Raw genomic sequence first — 16,225 nt, forward strand, 5'->3', positions numbered from 1 at the left:
ATCTCACCTGCAATGAAGTCAACTGATTCCAACATTTGCCATTTCTTCCTTTTGAGATACAAAGCCATGATTTGAATGTCAGTGCAGATTACTTGCAGAAGAGGCTTATATAATACTTTAGTCCCTTTCAAACACTCTGCAAAGATTAATTGATTGCTATTCAGTATGTAAAAAGGGTTTAACTTGTCAGCTAGTTCTAACAAAGTATTTGATTTCTGTGAGATCAGAGATACAGTCTTAACTGGGTTTAAAGCTGCCATTACAGGAACTTGCATTTGTTGTTGATAATGCACCTATGTAATGTGCATCAATTTAAGAACTCTCTGTAAGAGCCTTTTATTCAAGGGGCACTGTTGAAGAAGAGCAGCAGAATTCTGCAAGTAAGTGTAATCAATGCATTTCAGCCGTTTATACTGCTTTTGAATATTTGCTAGCTGAAAGCATAGGCAACAGGGAAAGTAATTCAGTAGAAACATATGTTGACCCAACATGTTTAGAGAAATGAATTCCGGTGTTTAGAAATTAGAGAAGTTAATTCCAGTCAAGTTCTAGAAATGTGTTCACTTGTTACTTTAAAAAACTTAAGACTAGAATAAAACATAATATTCTATTATAACCTCAATACCATTAATACTTCTAATCCAATTATTTTGAATAATTATCTTTGTCTAGTCCAAACACTGTCTCTCTCACTGCTACTATATTTAAATAAGCCATTACTGAGGAAACAAACAAAAAACAGAAAAATGAGCTGTCCTAGCACTGTTATGAATAGGATGCTAATGCCAGCACTCAAAGGAGAAACTGTCAAAAAGAACAGCCATAACAGAGAATTTTGTCCTTACATATTTTTATTTTACTGGGTTTTTTTACATTCTTTGATAGAATTTTAATGCAACTATTATGCCACAATCTATGATACACAATGAAAATGGAAACCTGTAATTTACCACTTACATTTCTATGTTAATTTTATTTTCTACTTCTGCATATACTGTGGCATAAGTGCATTTATCCTATTTCATGCAGCATTGATCTGCCTTATGCAAACTGAGAATACAATAAACAGTGCCAACAATATTTAGCTGCACTCAATTCTTGCCACAGAAACAAGCATTCATAAAAACATTAAAATACTTTGGGCAATTGTTACTGCCTATCAGCTGTATGTTTTGAGCTACAGAAGTGGACAGGAGACTGTCAACTGCAGTACTTACCAAGTTCAAGGTTTCAAAAGACTGAATTAGCTTCACTGTTTCAATAACAGAAAAAGCCCAGGGCAACCAGCCTAATTTAAAAGGATGCTAGAGAGTTTCAGTAATATTAGACTAAGTTTGGTTCTGGATCTCATGGCAAGAACCTTACCATGACAATTTTATGCTCTAACAGGCTAATTTTTTTCACCATTGCATTGTCTCCAGGCCAAATAAAGGGACAGCATAAGACACACAGCTCTTTTTGGTAACCTGCTTGTATAAGTAGTACCTGACCACAGCTAAAAGTTTTTAATACGGCTTTTCATTTTGACAAGAAGCTTTCCAGCATCACCTGACTGAATCAGGCATAAACTGTCAAGACTTAGTAGGTCACAGCCAGTACAGCAGCAGCAGGGTAAAACTTACTGCCAAGAACACAACTACATCTCAGGAGAACACTCAGGACAGTTCTCTGATACCAAAGAGCATCAAATCAGACAGCCCAGGGAGTGGGAGCAATTGGTGCTGCCATCTCTTACTTTTGAAGTCATTTGATGCTGAATTCTGCTGATCACCCACTGCTCTGTCAGCTGTGGTCTGGAGTAGACTTCTTCCCTCCTCAGCTACTCCCAGCAAACTTCTTCTTGGTCCCCTTTATTTGTGTCTTCATCACCCTCTTCCATCTTACACCCAAGTGCTCCACACCACTTTTGTTATCACCTATAGTTTAGCAATTTTATAAGCTGACTCCCTATTTCCAGCCTCCTCCTCACATCACCAGGTTACCTTACCATGTCCTTCCCACAGCCACAGCCAGTATATTTCTCTACTAAAGTCATCTACCAACTCTTTAATCTTCGGTTTCATGTAGAGTATACCTAGAAATAACTGTTGACCATTTTCCTTGTAACCATGCACCTTAGTGGCTCCCAAATGTGCTCTCCTCTTTTTTGGGGATGTGCATAACTATCACACTGCCTGTATGCCTGCTCTGATTACTTACAGTCATTAGACAGTACTCACAAACTGAGATAGATGCTGCGTCCTTGGATAGGAGACTCTCCTTGTGCCAAAGAGGTCCCAATCTAAATAGACAAGTGACCACAAAATGGTGAAAGGTAAATTGGAATTATGTTTTTTTTCCTAATAAACTGAGGAGCAAGGTGCAGGTCAATGAAGGCAGCTGTTGGATTGTTTTATCTGGTAAAGCAAAAACACATAACTTCCAGTATTTTCCCCGCTTTTATTTCCTCTTTCAGATGCAGTGATTTGCAAGACTACTTGTCAGAGATGGGTCAGTGCCCAGCAGTTAGAATGTCTTTCCTTCAAAGGCCTCCAGGTTGAAAGCTGTATCCAAGAATCTCCTGAGTGACACCAGATGTGTGTTCTTGTTGCCTGTGGCAGCTGCAGCAGCAGGCTCTCGGCCAACATACCTTTGAGACAGAAAGAATTGGGCAGACAAATGAGGTGAGAAGAAAGGCTATTTTTGACACTAAAAAGCATGGGAACATACTGTTAAGTGCATCTGAGTCATCTTGGCAGATTTGGACATTAACAATCAATCTTTCTTAAGTAAAAATCAACTTAAGTTGCACCACCAGTTATACCTTTAGGTCAGCTTCCCCTCTTCCCTCTCATGTCAATATTAAGATGTGTCTTTTTCCCCATCCCTCTGAGGGCAGCCAGCTACACTGCCTCATAAAGAGATAACTTGCTTTTGGTGATGAAGACTCATTCCTCTGACAGCTGGATGGGCAGGTCTGAGAGTCAATCATATAAAATAAATGCAAAGGTACTTGGACTGAGCTCTTACAAAAAACTGTTTCCTCCAGAAACCTATTATCTGGAGTGAAATTCTTAAAAGAGAGTATCTTAGACAAAAACAGAGGTAAATCCAGGACAGCTAAGTGCTGTGCTAAGTGGCAATAAATACACAGAGCTAGTTGCTACTGGTTTTCTTTTAGAACTACAAGGAGGAGCAAGACTTGTGCAATGTACTTGAGAAATAATCATCTAGACTTTTCCCTCTTTCACCCAAGAACCCAGACTCAGAGGTTTTGATTTATGAAGAACCTCACCCATTAATAACATCCTCAAATTAAAAACAAATTTACAAGCACAAAAACCCAAACCCAAAAAAACGACAAGCAAATGTAAAAGCAAACAAATCAGCCTGGGAGACAAAGCAACCACTTCAAGTCTCATACCATATAGGTCGAGCATGGTTCACAATAGTGCGGAAACGAGGTTTGACATAATCGTAATATCCACTGTTTTTGTGTTCCTCCTGACACCAAACTAGATCAGCACTTGGATACTTCTCCAGCTCTTCTTTCAGCAGGTCAAAGGGGAATGGTGAAATCTGGAAAGATAAGGTAATAACTGGCAAAGTTTTCTCTTGCATGGTGTTAGTCCATGATAAGAAAGCCTTTTACCTATTGAGTATTACAATCAACCATTGTAATTAATCATTTAGTACTTAGTTCTTTAAAGTGACTCATATTTAACTGAATTCATGCAGTCAGAAATGAATACAAATGTATCTCACAGTTGCACCAGAATGAACAGAAGAAATAGGTCATAGTCCAGATCTCCTGCATTCCTACAGTTCTTCTATTAAAGTAGCTCTAACAAGTCCTTAAACAGAGCATGACAATACAGCTGCAAAGCGTACTATTCACAACAGTTAAACCTAGCAGACTGGATACAGAAATTTAAGGTGCCATCATATAACCTTCACTTCATTATGTTGTTCTGAAAAAGTTGTCAAGCTTTCTGGATCTCATTGCCTAGAATACTATTGATCTGTTCCTTCTCCACAAGGCCATGAAGGGTTAGACAATGCCCTGTAAGATGCAAAGTGCTGTAAAAGTGCTATGACCATCCTTTCAGGCAAGTGATATTTATTTAAAAAGCATAGGAACTCCTTGCTGAAAGTGTCCCCAAGAACCCTATCTTTGAGTATCAGGGAGCTCACCTGTTCAAGTCTGGTTATAGCTACTTGTTTCTCCAGGTCTTGATTCTTTCTCTCTTTCACAAGATCATAGTACACTTTTCCTGTGCAGAATATCACTCGCTTGACCTCATGTGGGGCATGAGCTGCCGGCCCATTCTCAGGAATCACGCGTTGGAAAGTGGTACCTAGTTAGAGCACAAATTAGACAAGTGCTCCCAGTGGAAATGACATTGCAATAAAGCAGCCCAAGAAACATTCCTTTACTGACCCAGCAGCAGGATTCAATGGTCACAGTATTCTGCTGTCTCTCTGTTCCTACTTTTCAGACTGGTCATTCTGCTAAAATGACTGTCAGCTGTTCAGTTTCAAGAAGTTAAAAGACTGACAATAATCCACTCTCTTACACTTCACAGACAGAAACATATTAACAGTGGAATGTTTTTTAGCTTTGTGTTGGGCATGACACCTTTAATTTTAAATTGACTGGATAGCTCACCTTTGCTTAGGTTTTTTTTTCAGAGCATTACATGAAATACCATTTCTTCTTGCCAAGGTGATCTCAACCATGTAACATTATTATAGGTTTAGAACATTTTTATAGAGCAGCATAGCACATATTCATAATGCAACTAAATCTAGCAACTACAGAAATATTTACACAAGCACACACGTTATTGCCATATATTTACATGATTTACACTTCTGTTTGAGAGCTAAAATGGCATTAGCCAAAGGAAGAATTACCATAGTACTGAGCCAGATGTACAAGTGGTAAGACAGAGTTTCAGAGACATATCCTTACTGGTAGGTACCTTTTCCCCTATGATATCATCTCCCAGGAGAACAATTTGTTTGGGATACATGAAACTGGAAACAGGACTTGATGGTCTAAAAGATCCTTTTCTTTGCTCTCTCAGATGATTGATTAGAACTATTCCCATATTAACCAACTGCAAGGTAGCATACAGTGGCATGACCTCCCAATCTGAATCAGCACACCCACTTACCAGGAGAATAAGCTCCTGTTTGAACCATTTATCTTGGAAGGAGAAAAGCAGCAGCAAAAACATACGAGAGAGGAACTGATTTATATCAGAATTAACCTGTCTCCCTGAACAGCAGAATTCATCATTACAAAAGACTGAATCTGTGCTTCATTGGGTCAGCTGGAGTCAGTGTTCCTCTTCTTCTCAGCTTTCACTTAAAAATCAGAGCAAAAAGAATTAGCTGAGAGCCAGCAATACTTCACTACTTGCTGTCCTCTTCAGCAGGCACATGGAAGTACATCAGAATTCATGTTAATTAGGAGTTTGGCCACTACTGAGGGTTAGCCTGAAGCAGAGGGGATTCCCAAGACAAAGTGACCAATCATGATCCCAACAGAATTTCTAATCTGACTCATTCTACAAAGCTTTTGAATAGTAATAAAAAAAGAGCAACTGTCTTTGCTTGAGAAGCAAACTCTACTCACCTACAAAAAGAAGAGAATTTAATATTTAAGCATCTTTACACAGAATTGCTCTGGTTGGAAAAAAAACTTTAAGATCATCAAATCCAAACACTGTAACTGGCTTTTAACAACATTTTAAAAAGCAGCTACTCTTTTCTGACAGCAGTCAAGACACCTATTAAAACTAAGAACCCATACTTGAACACAAACTTTTCAGCAGAAGTCCATGCTAGATCTCACTCCAACAGACCCACAAAAATTATGCCAAAGGAAAAGGCAAACTCTCCAGAGCAGATTTCTTCACAGTCTGCCAGGCAGCTTAGTATAGCCAATTATTTGTCCATAATTCTTTAAGATGACCTACCAGACACCATTTCATCAAAACTGGATTTAGCTTCTGGATGCCTCAGCAGTGACTTGGGTGTCAAAACAATCAGCTGTAAGACAGAATTTTTTCCAACTCAGGAGCTGCTTTATCTACATTATTACATGCAACATTTATAACACTATTAATACAAAAACCACAAACCAAATATGCTATAGATCAAATTAATGTGAATAGCAAACACAGTAAATAATTGTTTCCTGTTTTGAAAGCCTAGGACGTTTCAAAGTGATTCAAGATATTTGCGTAGTCCACTCCCTTTAAAGACTTTCAAAAAACATTCTTTATCCTTCTTTTTGAGAACAAAGAAATCACAGGCTATGAACCAGTAAAAAATTTAACAGCTGTATCTTAGGAGTTTTGAAGTACCAGCAATTAGACATGCAGATTATAGTTATGCATCCTGTTAGCTACAGAGTGTCCTGACAACCTCATCTGAAGGTCTGCCCAGCCAGGAAGCAAAGCTGAAAGTCAAGTTTTAAAATCATAGTTAAGTCAGAGTTGAGTTTCATTCCATTAAATGTGGTCAGATAAGGTTTCCCACCAACAATTCTCATTCTTTTCAGCAGTATCTCATATGCAAACAAAGACCTCTCTTTACCTGAGGGTTACTATAACTAGAATAATTGAGTCCATTACAGTAACATTACCGGTTTCCTGAACGGCAGCAAGATCTGCCTTCTGAGGACGTGAAAGTAATTGGCTGGAGTTGAACAATTCACCACAATCCAGTTGCATTCATACAGCTGGGAAACTTCAAACTGCTCACTGAACTCCTGAGAGGGACATTAAAGACATTAGAAAAACGTCCAGAAGATCAGAAAAAAAGGCTTAAAAACCATTCTTCTATTTCTGACTCTCAGCAAATCCCTTCCTCAAAAACCGTAATTAGCAGATCTCTGGTGAGATCATATTATTACCTAAGGAAGCACCTCTACAAATCATTATTTTGTGTTCCTACTTCTTCCTAAAAATGTATGCAAATGAAGGCAAAAAGCTTCTATTAGATTCAGCAAGTTGGGAAGCCCAAGAAGGAAGGGGGAGGACCAGAACTTCAGTAGGTGGAAGACACAAAATAAAACCCTTTTCAAAGCATCTCAAAACTAGAATTAATTTTTTGAGTGTTTATAGTTAACTCTCTCATTTTTTGATAGGTCTCCTGTCATCTTATACATACATTTCATGTTTTCTATTTATGTATCTTATGAATACAGGGGTTTTCTAATCCATATCTATGTACATATATATTAGGTAAGCATATATATAGGTATAATAAGAACAGATTGGAACAGCATCTAATGATTTCCTGGTCTATGGTCTGAGCTCTTACTTTCTGTGATAAAATTTATAACTTGCTTATTATGTGCAAATGACAGTGCTTGAATGTAGTCAAGCAAACAGGTCTTTATTCTGACAGCACACTGACAAAAATCACTTTTACATGCATGACATGGCTTTAGAACTATCACTGGCCCAAAGGAAACAAACTCAGGGCCAAAACTGAAATATCCATTTTATTTTGCTTTATTTTTAATTGGTGGGCTTTTCAATTAATGCACAGCAGTGTTTCTTAGGAAATCTGCAGTGGGGAAGTAGATGCCCAGTATACCTTAGAACTGTGTACTTTATATGTAGAAATGAAGGACCCATGTATAAAGGTCTTAGCTGAATCAAATGTAGAAGTCACTTATTTTAGCTCCCCGCAGTACAGCTTAGCTCTGCTGCAGAAAGAAAGGAGTAGCTTCACTTGGCCTCCTCTGGAAATTAGCTAGAGACCCCTGTTTGCAATATGCACAGCAATATAAACATGCAGACTCACCAACCCTGTGAAACAGCCATAAAAAGATCATGCTGCGTAAATTGGTTGTGTATGACCTCAGCTTTGAAATGAAGCAGCACACACTGCACACTTCTTTTACTGGGATCAAGTACACCAACTCTTGAAGCTAAATCTTAACCCACTATACCTAGCTAAAAGGAGACTCCTTAAAAAAAAATACCCCTAAGATGTGAAAAGCAAAAAAAAGGACACAGCCTTTGACAAATCTACTTACTGGATAAGCATCAGAATCATCATTGCTCATCTGCAGAAACCTCTCAGGCCTGGCTGATGAATGTTCTGGGCCCTGGTAAAGATATAATTTAAAGCAGTATTTATAAAGCCAAATCAGCAGTTAGACATCAGTCTAGGTCACTCACTGCATAAATACCTCCTGTCACCCTGGCAGCTCTGCACCAGGCTGCACACCTGCCCCCTCAGCCAAAGGCATCAATGGCAGCAGCAATGAGAGAGGAGAGGACGTGCCACAGGACTGGAATTCTTTGTCTTCTGTAAACTGTTTTTATAGGAGAAGATTAGGTTTTACATGGATTTCCAGGGCTTTTACTAGCTGTAAGTAATTTCTAGCCTCAGTATAGCTGCACAATGAAGACCAGTGAAAGGGCAGTAGGTCCATGTGGGCACAAGAATGACCTTAATGCAGGGCAGAAAGGAGCAGGAGGCACATCAGGAGGAGAAACACTGTGTGCCTCCCTGCACTGCAGTGACTCACACTTCTCTGGGCCAAACCTCACTTGCATGCTGAACAGACACAAAGTTAACTGCTGACTATCTTTGCTATATGGGCAACACAACAAGCAGACTCAGGATCTCTCTCTTACCATTGTTCACTGTTCAGTATAGGACAAAATAGCCTAGATGCATGCTTTAGCTAAAATGGATCAAAAACATGTACACATTATCTGCCAAACTAACCTATGATTAATTTCTGCCTCCTGAGGTAGTACTTTATGTTCTGTCAAAGCACTGAACACTCAAATCTGCTGTCTCACTAGCAGTACCCAAGGTAATTTCTTTTAGTGCACAAACATCATTAGATCCAGTTTACACTAGCAAAAAATGCATGCTGGTCACAGACAGTATCAGGAATAAGCAGTATAACAGAATCTCTTCTCTTCCTTCTCATGCTTTTGTTTATTATGGATGAGAGAAAGCTATGAGAGAATGCAGTGTGCTCTCTTTTATTTATTGCTAATGCTGGCAGCCATTGCTTGTTCAAGTGACAGTTACTGTTAGAAAGGTCTTTCATTTTGGAGACAGTTGCAAGGTATTTTAACCTGCACACATAGACTATTACACCTCTCAAATCTCTCCATGGCTTCTAAGCTAACAATGGTCATAAAGAGCTTTTTTGTTTATAAGGCCATCCCTCATCATAACTTCCTCTATTGAAACCTTAATGTATGATGTCCAAAATCACTCATTATTTTGACAGCTTGATTCAACATATCATCCTTCCTGCTTCCAAGTGCAGAATCCACTTGACTCTGTGGACTAAGGGAAAACACTGCAATGGCAATAGAGGAGTAAAACAAACAGCCAGGAACTGTGACTTGCACAATTACTCTTTTGAAGTCTGTCTCCAATTTTGAGATGCCAAATAATCTGGTCAAAAATGGATAAGGACTTGATAACAAGAAACAAAACTACTTAAAACTACAGTGCACAGTAACAGTCCAATATTGCAATACCTCTGCTGTATACATCTATTTGCTGTAAATCAAGTCCTACACTAAGCAAAACCTATACATGTACAAACACAGTGCTTCACAAGCACACTGAATTCACATGCTGGAAACAGAGATGTTACTACCTATTACAGTAGAAACTTGCAAAGCTTTCCTAGCATCCACACATATGCTGCCCAGCAACAACCTCAGTCCAGAGCCTCAATGTTCACATCCATCTTTGACTTCTCTGCGGACACTGCCAGTCAGATTGCCAACAACTGCTCCATGGGATGGGGCAGGGTTTATTTCTGCTGTGACCACCTATCCAGTGAGACCCATACTGAATCCATTAGCTACTTTCAGATGAGCCCCCAAGGAGCCATTAGGAAGCATAGTCTTTCAATCACAGCCAACTTGCCTGTGAATGCATGACCTAGAGGTGAAGGGATCCATATCCCATTATGAATCCTTCCCCAAATCATTCTGTCCCCAACACTGTAGTTACAGACAGAGTAACACTCCTGTAATAAAAGCTCCTCTGGGAAGACAAGGGATTTCAACAGCCTGGTGGGATTCTTACATATTCTCAAAACACCTGACACTAGTAGCAAAATTAGCACGTTTCAGAAGATCGGGGCAAAATCTTGGCTGCCAGTGGCTAAGAGAAAATAAAGATTAACTGTATTGTAAATAGTAAAGAACCAGCTCCCTTCAACTGAGTGCTTCCCTGTAGAGGACCACACCTCCTGCTGAGGACACATTCATGGTGTCCCTCAGGATTCATTTTTAAAAATGAATTTATCAGAACTCTTGTGACCAGCATCAGACCCTTTATTCTTTATGCATAAATGGGTATGGAAACCATTAATAAGATATGAATGCACCCCAGTGTATCAGGACAGGATTATGATTGAATGGAAATAAACTAAATTGTTTGTGAGAATGGAACTGATGCATTTTGTACTAAAGGGTCTAGAGCATTTTTACAGATGGAGATTGCCACTGTGGCACACGCTATGCTTTTCTTCATAGAAAACTAGAAACATACATGCATTAATTCATGAATGTTAATGCATTTGAAAAGGAGAAAATTAACATAGATGTTCATGTAACCTTTAAAAGAATTCAAAATATTTGAAGAACAATTCTATTGCTGATATAAACTTCATGGAACATTGTACACAGAGCTTGCAATTTCTAAAACATTGTCTAGTTCCTCCTACTAGCCACCTAAGAACAGAGTCAACAACCTGCAGAAACATTTTCCTTTTCAGAAAAGAGGGAAATTTCTTATTGTATCAAAGTTACCCAATGTCAATTATTTTTGAAGACGTTTCAAAGTTGCTTCCTATGATTTAATTGCAACCGAAAATAGTGCAGAATTTATACTAACATACTTCACACAAAATAAAACAGAAAGGACTTCTTTCTTACTGAAGCCTAAGAATCCAGCTTCCTAGGGAAAGAAGGCAGTGTCTTAGGGAAAGATAAAAAAAAAAGACAGAAAAAAGGAAAAAAAAATGGGAAAAACCTAGTGCATGCCACCAAGAAGGACACAAAGCTAGGAACTCAGAAATATTTCTCAGTTTTTTTGGTTGTCAATGATCAATCTACCCACATTCTTTTCTGTAGCACTGAAGTAGTCCAACATGCTAAACAGTGTCTTTCTTGCCCCTGGCTTCCTAGCACTATCAGATCCCCAAGACACTTTTTGGCTTTTACAGCTTCAGAGGAAGGCATAGTAGCCTGAAGTAGTATTTCCCACCCAGCAGCCCTCACCATTCCTTCCATTCCGTGTGGCAAGAGCAGGACGATCCCGTTGTGCCGAACCCATTTGGCCTGGCCTGAGCTGATGAACTGGTCTATGATACACTGTGCCGTGTTGTGGAAGTCACCAAACTGGGCCTCCCAGCACACCAGGGCATTGGGACTTGCCATAGCAAAGCCAAGTTCAAAACCTGAAAACCAAACAAGTAGAAGAATTAGAAAAGAAACAGACTTCCTGAGAATTCTGTTCATTTCTCATTTTAAATAAACTAAATGAAAACCAAAACGAGAACATAAACTGGATTTTTGTGCCCCTGTTATAAATAATGCTGTTTTCAATAGTACCATGTCCATCAGAAAGATTAGCAAATAACTTTTTTCCAGTACTGACTCCAATACTTCAAAATTTCCTCAAACATTTAAATATAACACGACTTTTTAAATGAACTAAACCCCCTCCCTTAGCTTAGTTTCATGTGATGTTTTCCTGAGAGTTCACTGAGGTAGATACCATCTTTTCCTGTAAAAATTCACTTACAGCCCAGTACTAATCCAAGAAGCTATTTGTTAATTTTATTACCTGCACAATACTGTAGTCTTTTTTTTCTCCTCTCTCATATGCAGGCACTGAACAAAACTACTGGTCAATCAACATTCAATCTACAGGTGGGATCACAGTCTTCAGATCTTTAAAAAACTTGATCATAGTAGGAACATGGGAGACACATCTGGGACTTGGGTAAACAATCCTTTATTTGTCAGGGTTAATGACCCTTTAGGTCTCTGCCTTAGTGGCAGAGAGGAGACCAGAAGTGCTCTTCACAGGGAGGACACACACTACAAGAAAGACACTGAGGTGCTGATGGATATTCAAAGAGCAGCAACAAAGCTGGTGAAGGGCCTACAGCACAGGTCTGATGAGAAGCATTTGAGGGAACTGGGGTTGTTTAGCCTCGACAAAAGGAGCCTGCTCTCTACAACTACCTGAAAGGATGTTGGAATGAGGTGGAGCTGGTCTCTCTTCCAAAGTAACAAGCAACAAAACAAGAGGAAATGACCTCCAGTTGCATTGGGGGGGGCTTAGACTGGATATTAGGAAGAATATCTTTACAGAAAGGGTTGTCAAGCATTGGAACAGGCTGTCCAGAGAAGTGGTTGACTCACCATTTTTGGATGCATGTAAAGGACATGTAGACATGGTGCAGGAATTAAAAAAAATCAGGCTTCCAAAAGGAGATGAGCTTAGCATCTTGACATTCTCCACACAGAGAAGACTACTGTTACAGGGTCATCAGCAAGTGATAGGTGACATTTCTCATATACTCATTTGTGATTTACACCCTGGTGACTGCAGTCCCTCTAGGAGGGCCTGTCTTTGTGGAATTCAGTGGATAAGATAATTACTTCCAAGAGAACCATGATACCAAAAACCTATATAAGCAATAATAGAAAAATACCTAAAATACCTTTAAGATGGCTTGGCATTCCAGGCAATAAAAAAAATAAATAATATATTACAAGATAGAAGAGAACAACATGTGGCTGAGGTAACTGACTTAGCTAGGAAGGAAGATTTCACAATCAAGTCAAACCTCTTCAAACCTTCTTTGTCCTTTTTTTGGTTTTGTTCAACTTTTACTTTATCTTCACAATCAGAGATATACTCAGAGCTCTAAGCTAAGACTGAGGTCTTTGTGTGCTGGATGCCACAAACATACACAATTAGTTCCTTCCCTGAAAGTTTTACTGTCAAACTGGAAAAACATAACAAAACATAAGAAAAAAAAAACAAAACTCAAACCAACCAAAACTGCTAAGTCAGGCAGACAGCATTTCATCTGTGAGTCAGCACGACAGTGCATTGTCGAAGAGGCTGGCTTTTGCTGACCATCCCTTTGGCCTGACTGCCCAAATGGCCTTTTTTCCGAACGTATTTTAAATCTCCATTGTCCTTACTTCTGTAATTCTATTGTTTTTAACACAATGCAAACAGTGGAAAAATTTACACAACTACTTCAGTGCATTTTCCCAAAGGTATCTGAAAAATAGATTTCCCTAGATAGGCCTGAATCCCAATCTAATTTTACATGAGCATTAAGAGACCATTTCTACTGATTGGGTGACATGGTTGAGAAAATATGCAATATGTTCAAGACTTATTTGCACATATGCTGCTTTCTGTAAGGATGGGGTAATCTAGCTTTTAGAGAACAATGAACTGAGGTCTTGACTGCTTGGAGTTATCAATAATCACACAGTGCTTTTCAGAGTATGGAGCTCCATGCATATTTTAAATTTGGTCAGAGTACACATATAAATCTGTTTCATATACCAAAATCACCCCTAAATTTAACATGAAAAAAAGAGTGTAAGTTCTCATTTGCTATCTTGTTGCCCACTTTGTGCTAATAGTCTCCAGAAGGTGACAATGTCCCAGGTGAAGCTGCATTGAAAGGTGTGATCCTAACACACATAACTTTTGCAAGCTGACAGCCATAAAAGTATTTGAGAAAATATATCCAGATGTAATCTATACCCTCTGATAAATATTTTTAAATGAAATCTGTCAAGACTACTATTTCATGGAACATATATCTGTGGTATACCAGAACTAATCTTCCATCAGGCAAATTATGAGTTCCTAACATTAAAGCTATTCCACCAGCGATTATAGCAATTTCTAGGGAGTCTGTCAAGAATTATGACTCCTACCTGCATGTGGAGAAAATAATTTGAAGAGCAAGAGCTGAACTACTACATTAAAAACCAAAATATTTGTGGAAAGATGTCTAGACAGACGCAAGGTGAACAACACAGAAGAGGGTGAGGTGCTTTTCCTGAAAGGGATTTGTTGGGGCGCCAGATGAGTCCAGGTCAGGGAAGGTGACCCGAGCTAGAACTTCTCCACAGCTCTAGAGATGGGACATCAGCTGCAGTAGAGCAGGTTTCTACCAAGGCCCCTCATGAAGGCTCAACCTCATACCAGAGTAAAGGGTTTAAAAACACTGCAGTAGAGATCTTCCAAAGTTTTATTGCTTGTGTCTACCTTCCAAACTTTTATTGCTTGTGTCTGCAGAAACAAGAACTAAACATTTATTCAGAAAGCTGTGCGAACTTTCTGAGTTTTAAGGATTAACTCTTACACAGTTAGAAACACAAGAGATTTGGGTTAAGCTGTTGAAGAAATCCAGTGCCAAGACAACCAGGCTGCAAGACGCAGCTTTCAAAGAATTACAGGTAAAGACTCTGCACTCCCAAAGGGTGGCAGAGTCACCAGCCAGCTCCCAAACACTAGGCGGCCACTCAGAGCACACAGGGCACAGGAGACCAGGACCTAGCACAGCAGTTTGGTGGACTTCCAAATTGAGGGGAGAGAGGAAAGAAAAATACACAGCACTTGACTAAGGTTGCAAAACTAATGTTTTAATTGCTGATGTTCATTGAAGCCCCTAGAAGACAGGCACGACATAAATGTGGTTTCTATTAGTCCAGTTCCTGCTGTGTTCTCTTACTGTTCTTTCATCACTCTGGCAGAGAAAGAGGTGTTGTCAAGCCAAGTGGCAGCTTATACAGCATATTATGCTGTGTTTTTCCCCACAGCACTTTCCATGATTGTCATAAGAACCGTAGCTTTTCAATTAACATAACTAAGGCTGTAACTTAATTAAATATTATTTCAAAGTGGCTTAAGGCATGAATGTTAACTAATGGTTCTAGAGGGCTTATGAGAGCCGGGATTTAATGTCAGAATGAGAAAGTTACCAAGACAGATTTGTTCTATGTTTAACAGAAAATCTAAGCACAAGGACTAACAGAAAGACATGCATCCTTTCACAAACTCAAAGACAGCCTAGGACAAAGTGATGTTAACATCCATCTCGTGGCTGAGTATTAAATGGAGAGACTGATGCCTTCTTAGAGTTCCATATAGATGCCATTGAGAACGTGGTCCTTGGTTACTACAGTCTGTCTATTTCTAACACAATTTTTGACAGGTAATTGTATTTGCTACTCCTAACCTTAGAATTATGTTGTTCTAAATGAGTAGCAATACTGCATATTTCATCCTAGGAATGCACTGCAAAAAAAAAAAAAAAATTAAATCAATACCTGTCCTCTTCATCTTTTGCTTTAAATATGAACTTCCCCCTTGAAAAAGCTGTACTCCAGGTCTTACTGTTCAGGAATCTGCTGAACTACACACTAATTCCACGTCTATCTTGCCTGGATGTTCCCTGAAGTTCCCAGCCCAAGACCTCTCAAAGCCAGTACTGAACCTGCCAGGGAGAATCACACCTCCTTGATGAAGAATCAACACTTCACAAGTCATTCTGAGGGCAGACAGGAGATACTTTTAAGTATTTAGAAAACACTGATGAGGTAGCGTGGAGCACCTGTAACATACTTTTGCTTTTCTGTATCTCACACAGCTACCACATACTCCCAGACATTCTGTTGCAGTAAAAGGGAAAATGTATAGCTAGATGAGTGGATGCACAACTAGATTGTAATAATCTGGATAGCTAAAAATAGTAGATATAGGATGTGAAATATAATTATCAGAGGTGGTTAAATACTCTGATTTGATGCCTCAGTACACACAGGCCACAGCTTTCTGTATACAAAACATAAGCAGTTGTTTCAACCACAAGTTAACAAGACTGCCTTTGTTTTATTTTTAAGTGAAATCAATCTTGTCAGAGTATCATTTTAATGGAGCAGTTACACCCCTGGTATTTGTAACCAGCTCAACAATAGCTTGGTGCAAAACTCACTGCACTGAACAGATGAAGCTCTTGGCTTAAGTACCTGCCAAGGAAATAATCTGTATTTTTATTTAGCTCTGTTTCACAGAAATTAAGAGAATTCCCAAAATGTTTCTGAGGGGATGCATGTTAGCACAGTCAAATTAAATTCTTAACACTTTTATTTTCCTCCTCTATGTCCTCTCACAACCCTCT

General features: G+C 39.0%; 1 protein-coding gene across 3 annotated transcripts in view; it reads right to left on the reverse strand.

The window, feature by feature from the left end:
* Nucleotides 1–2,370: 2,370 nt before the first annotated feature.
* The window catches only part of OGDHL (oxoglutarate dehydrogenase L), a 49,730-nt gene continuing 35,875 nt past the window's right edge, over nucleotides 2,371–16,225 (reverse strand). For 2 of the 3 annotated variants that reach the window (XM_051619028.1, XM_051619027.1), the window contains exons 17-23: nucleotides 11,277–11,455; nucleotides 8,042–8,113; nucleotides 6,638–6,763; nucleotides 5,967–6,039; nucleotides 4,174–4,337; nucleotides 3,404–3,558; nucleotides 2,371–2,629 (exon numbers count right to left, since the gene is read on the reverse strand). In XM_051619028.1, coding sequence (XP_051474988.1) covers nucleotides 2,506–2,629; nucleotides 3,404–3,558; nucleotides 4,174–4,337; nucleotides 5,967–6,039; nucleotides 6,638–6,763; nucleotides 8,042–8,113; nucleotides 11,277–11,455 — 893 coding nt within the window. In that variant the 3' untranslated portion in view covers nucleotides 2,371–2,505. Of the gene's footprint in view, nucleotides 2,630–3,403; nucleotides 3,559–4,173; nucleotides 4,338–5,966; nucleotides 6,040–6,637; nucleotides 6,764–8,041; nucleotides 8,114–11,276; nucleotides 11,456–16,225 lie in introns of those variants that run through there. The other variant, XM_051619029.1, reaches the window with a different exon arrangement.

This window comes from Apus apus, chromosome 4 (assembly GCF_020740795.1).
Source record: "Apus apus isolate bApuApu2 chromosome 4, bApuApu2.pri.cur, whole genome shotgun sequence".
Classification (NCBI taxonomy): domain Eukaryota; kingdom Metazoa; phylum Chordata; class Aves; order Apodiformes; family Apodidae; genus Apus; species Apus apus.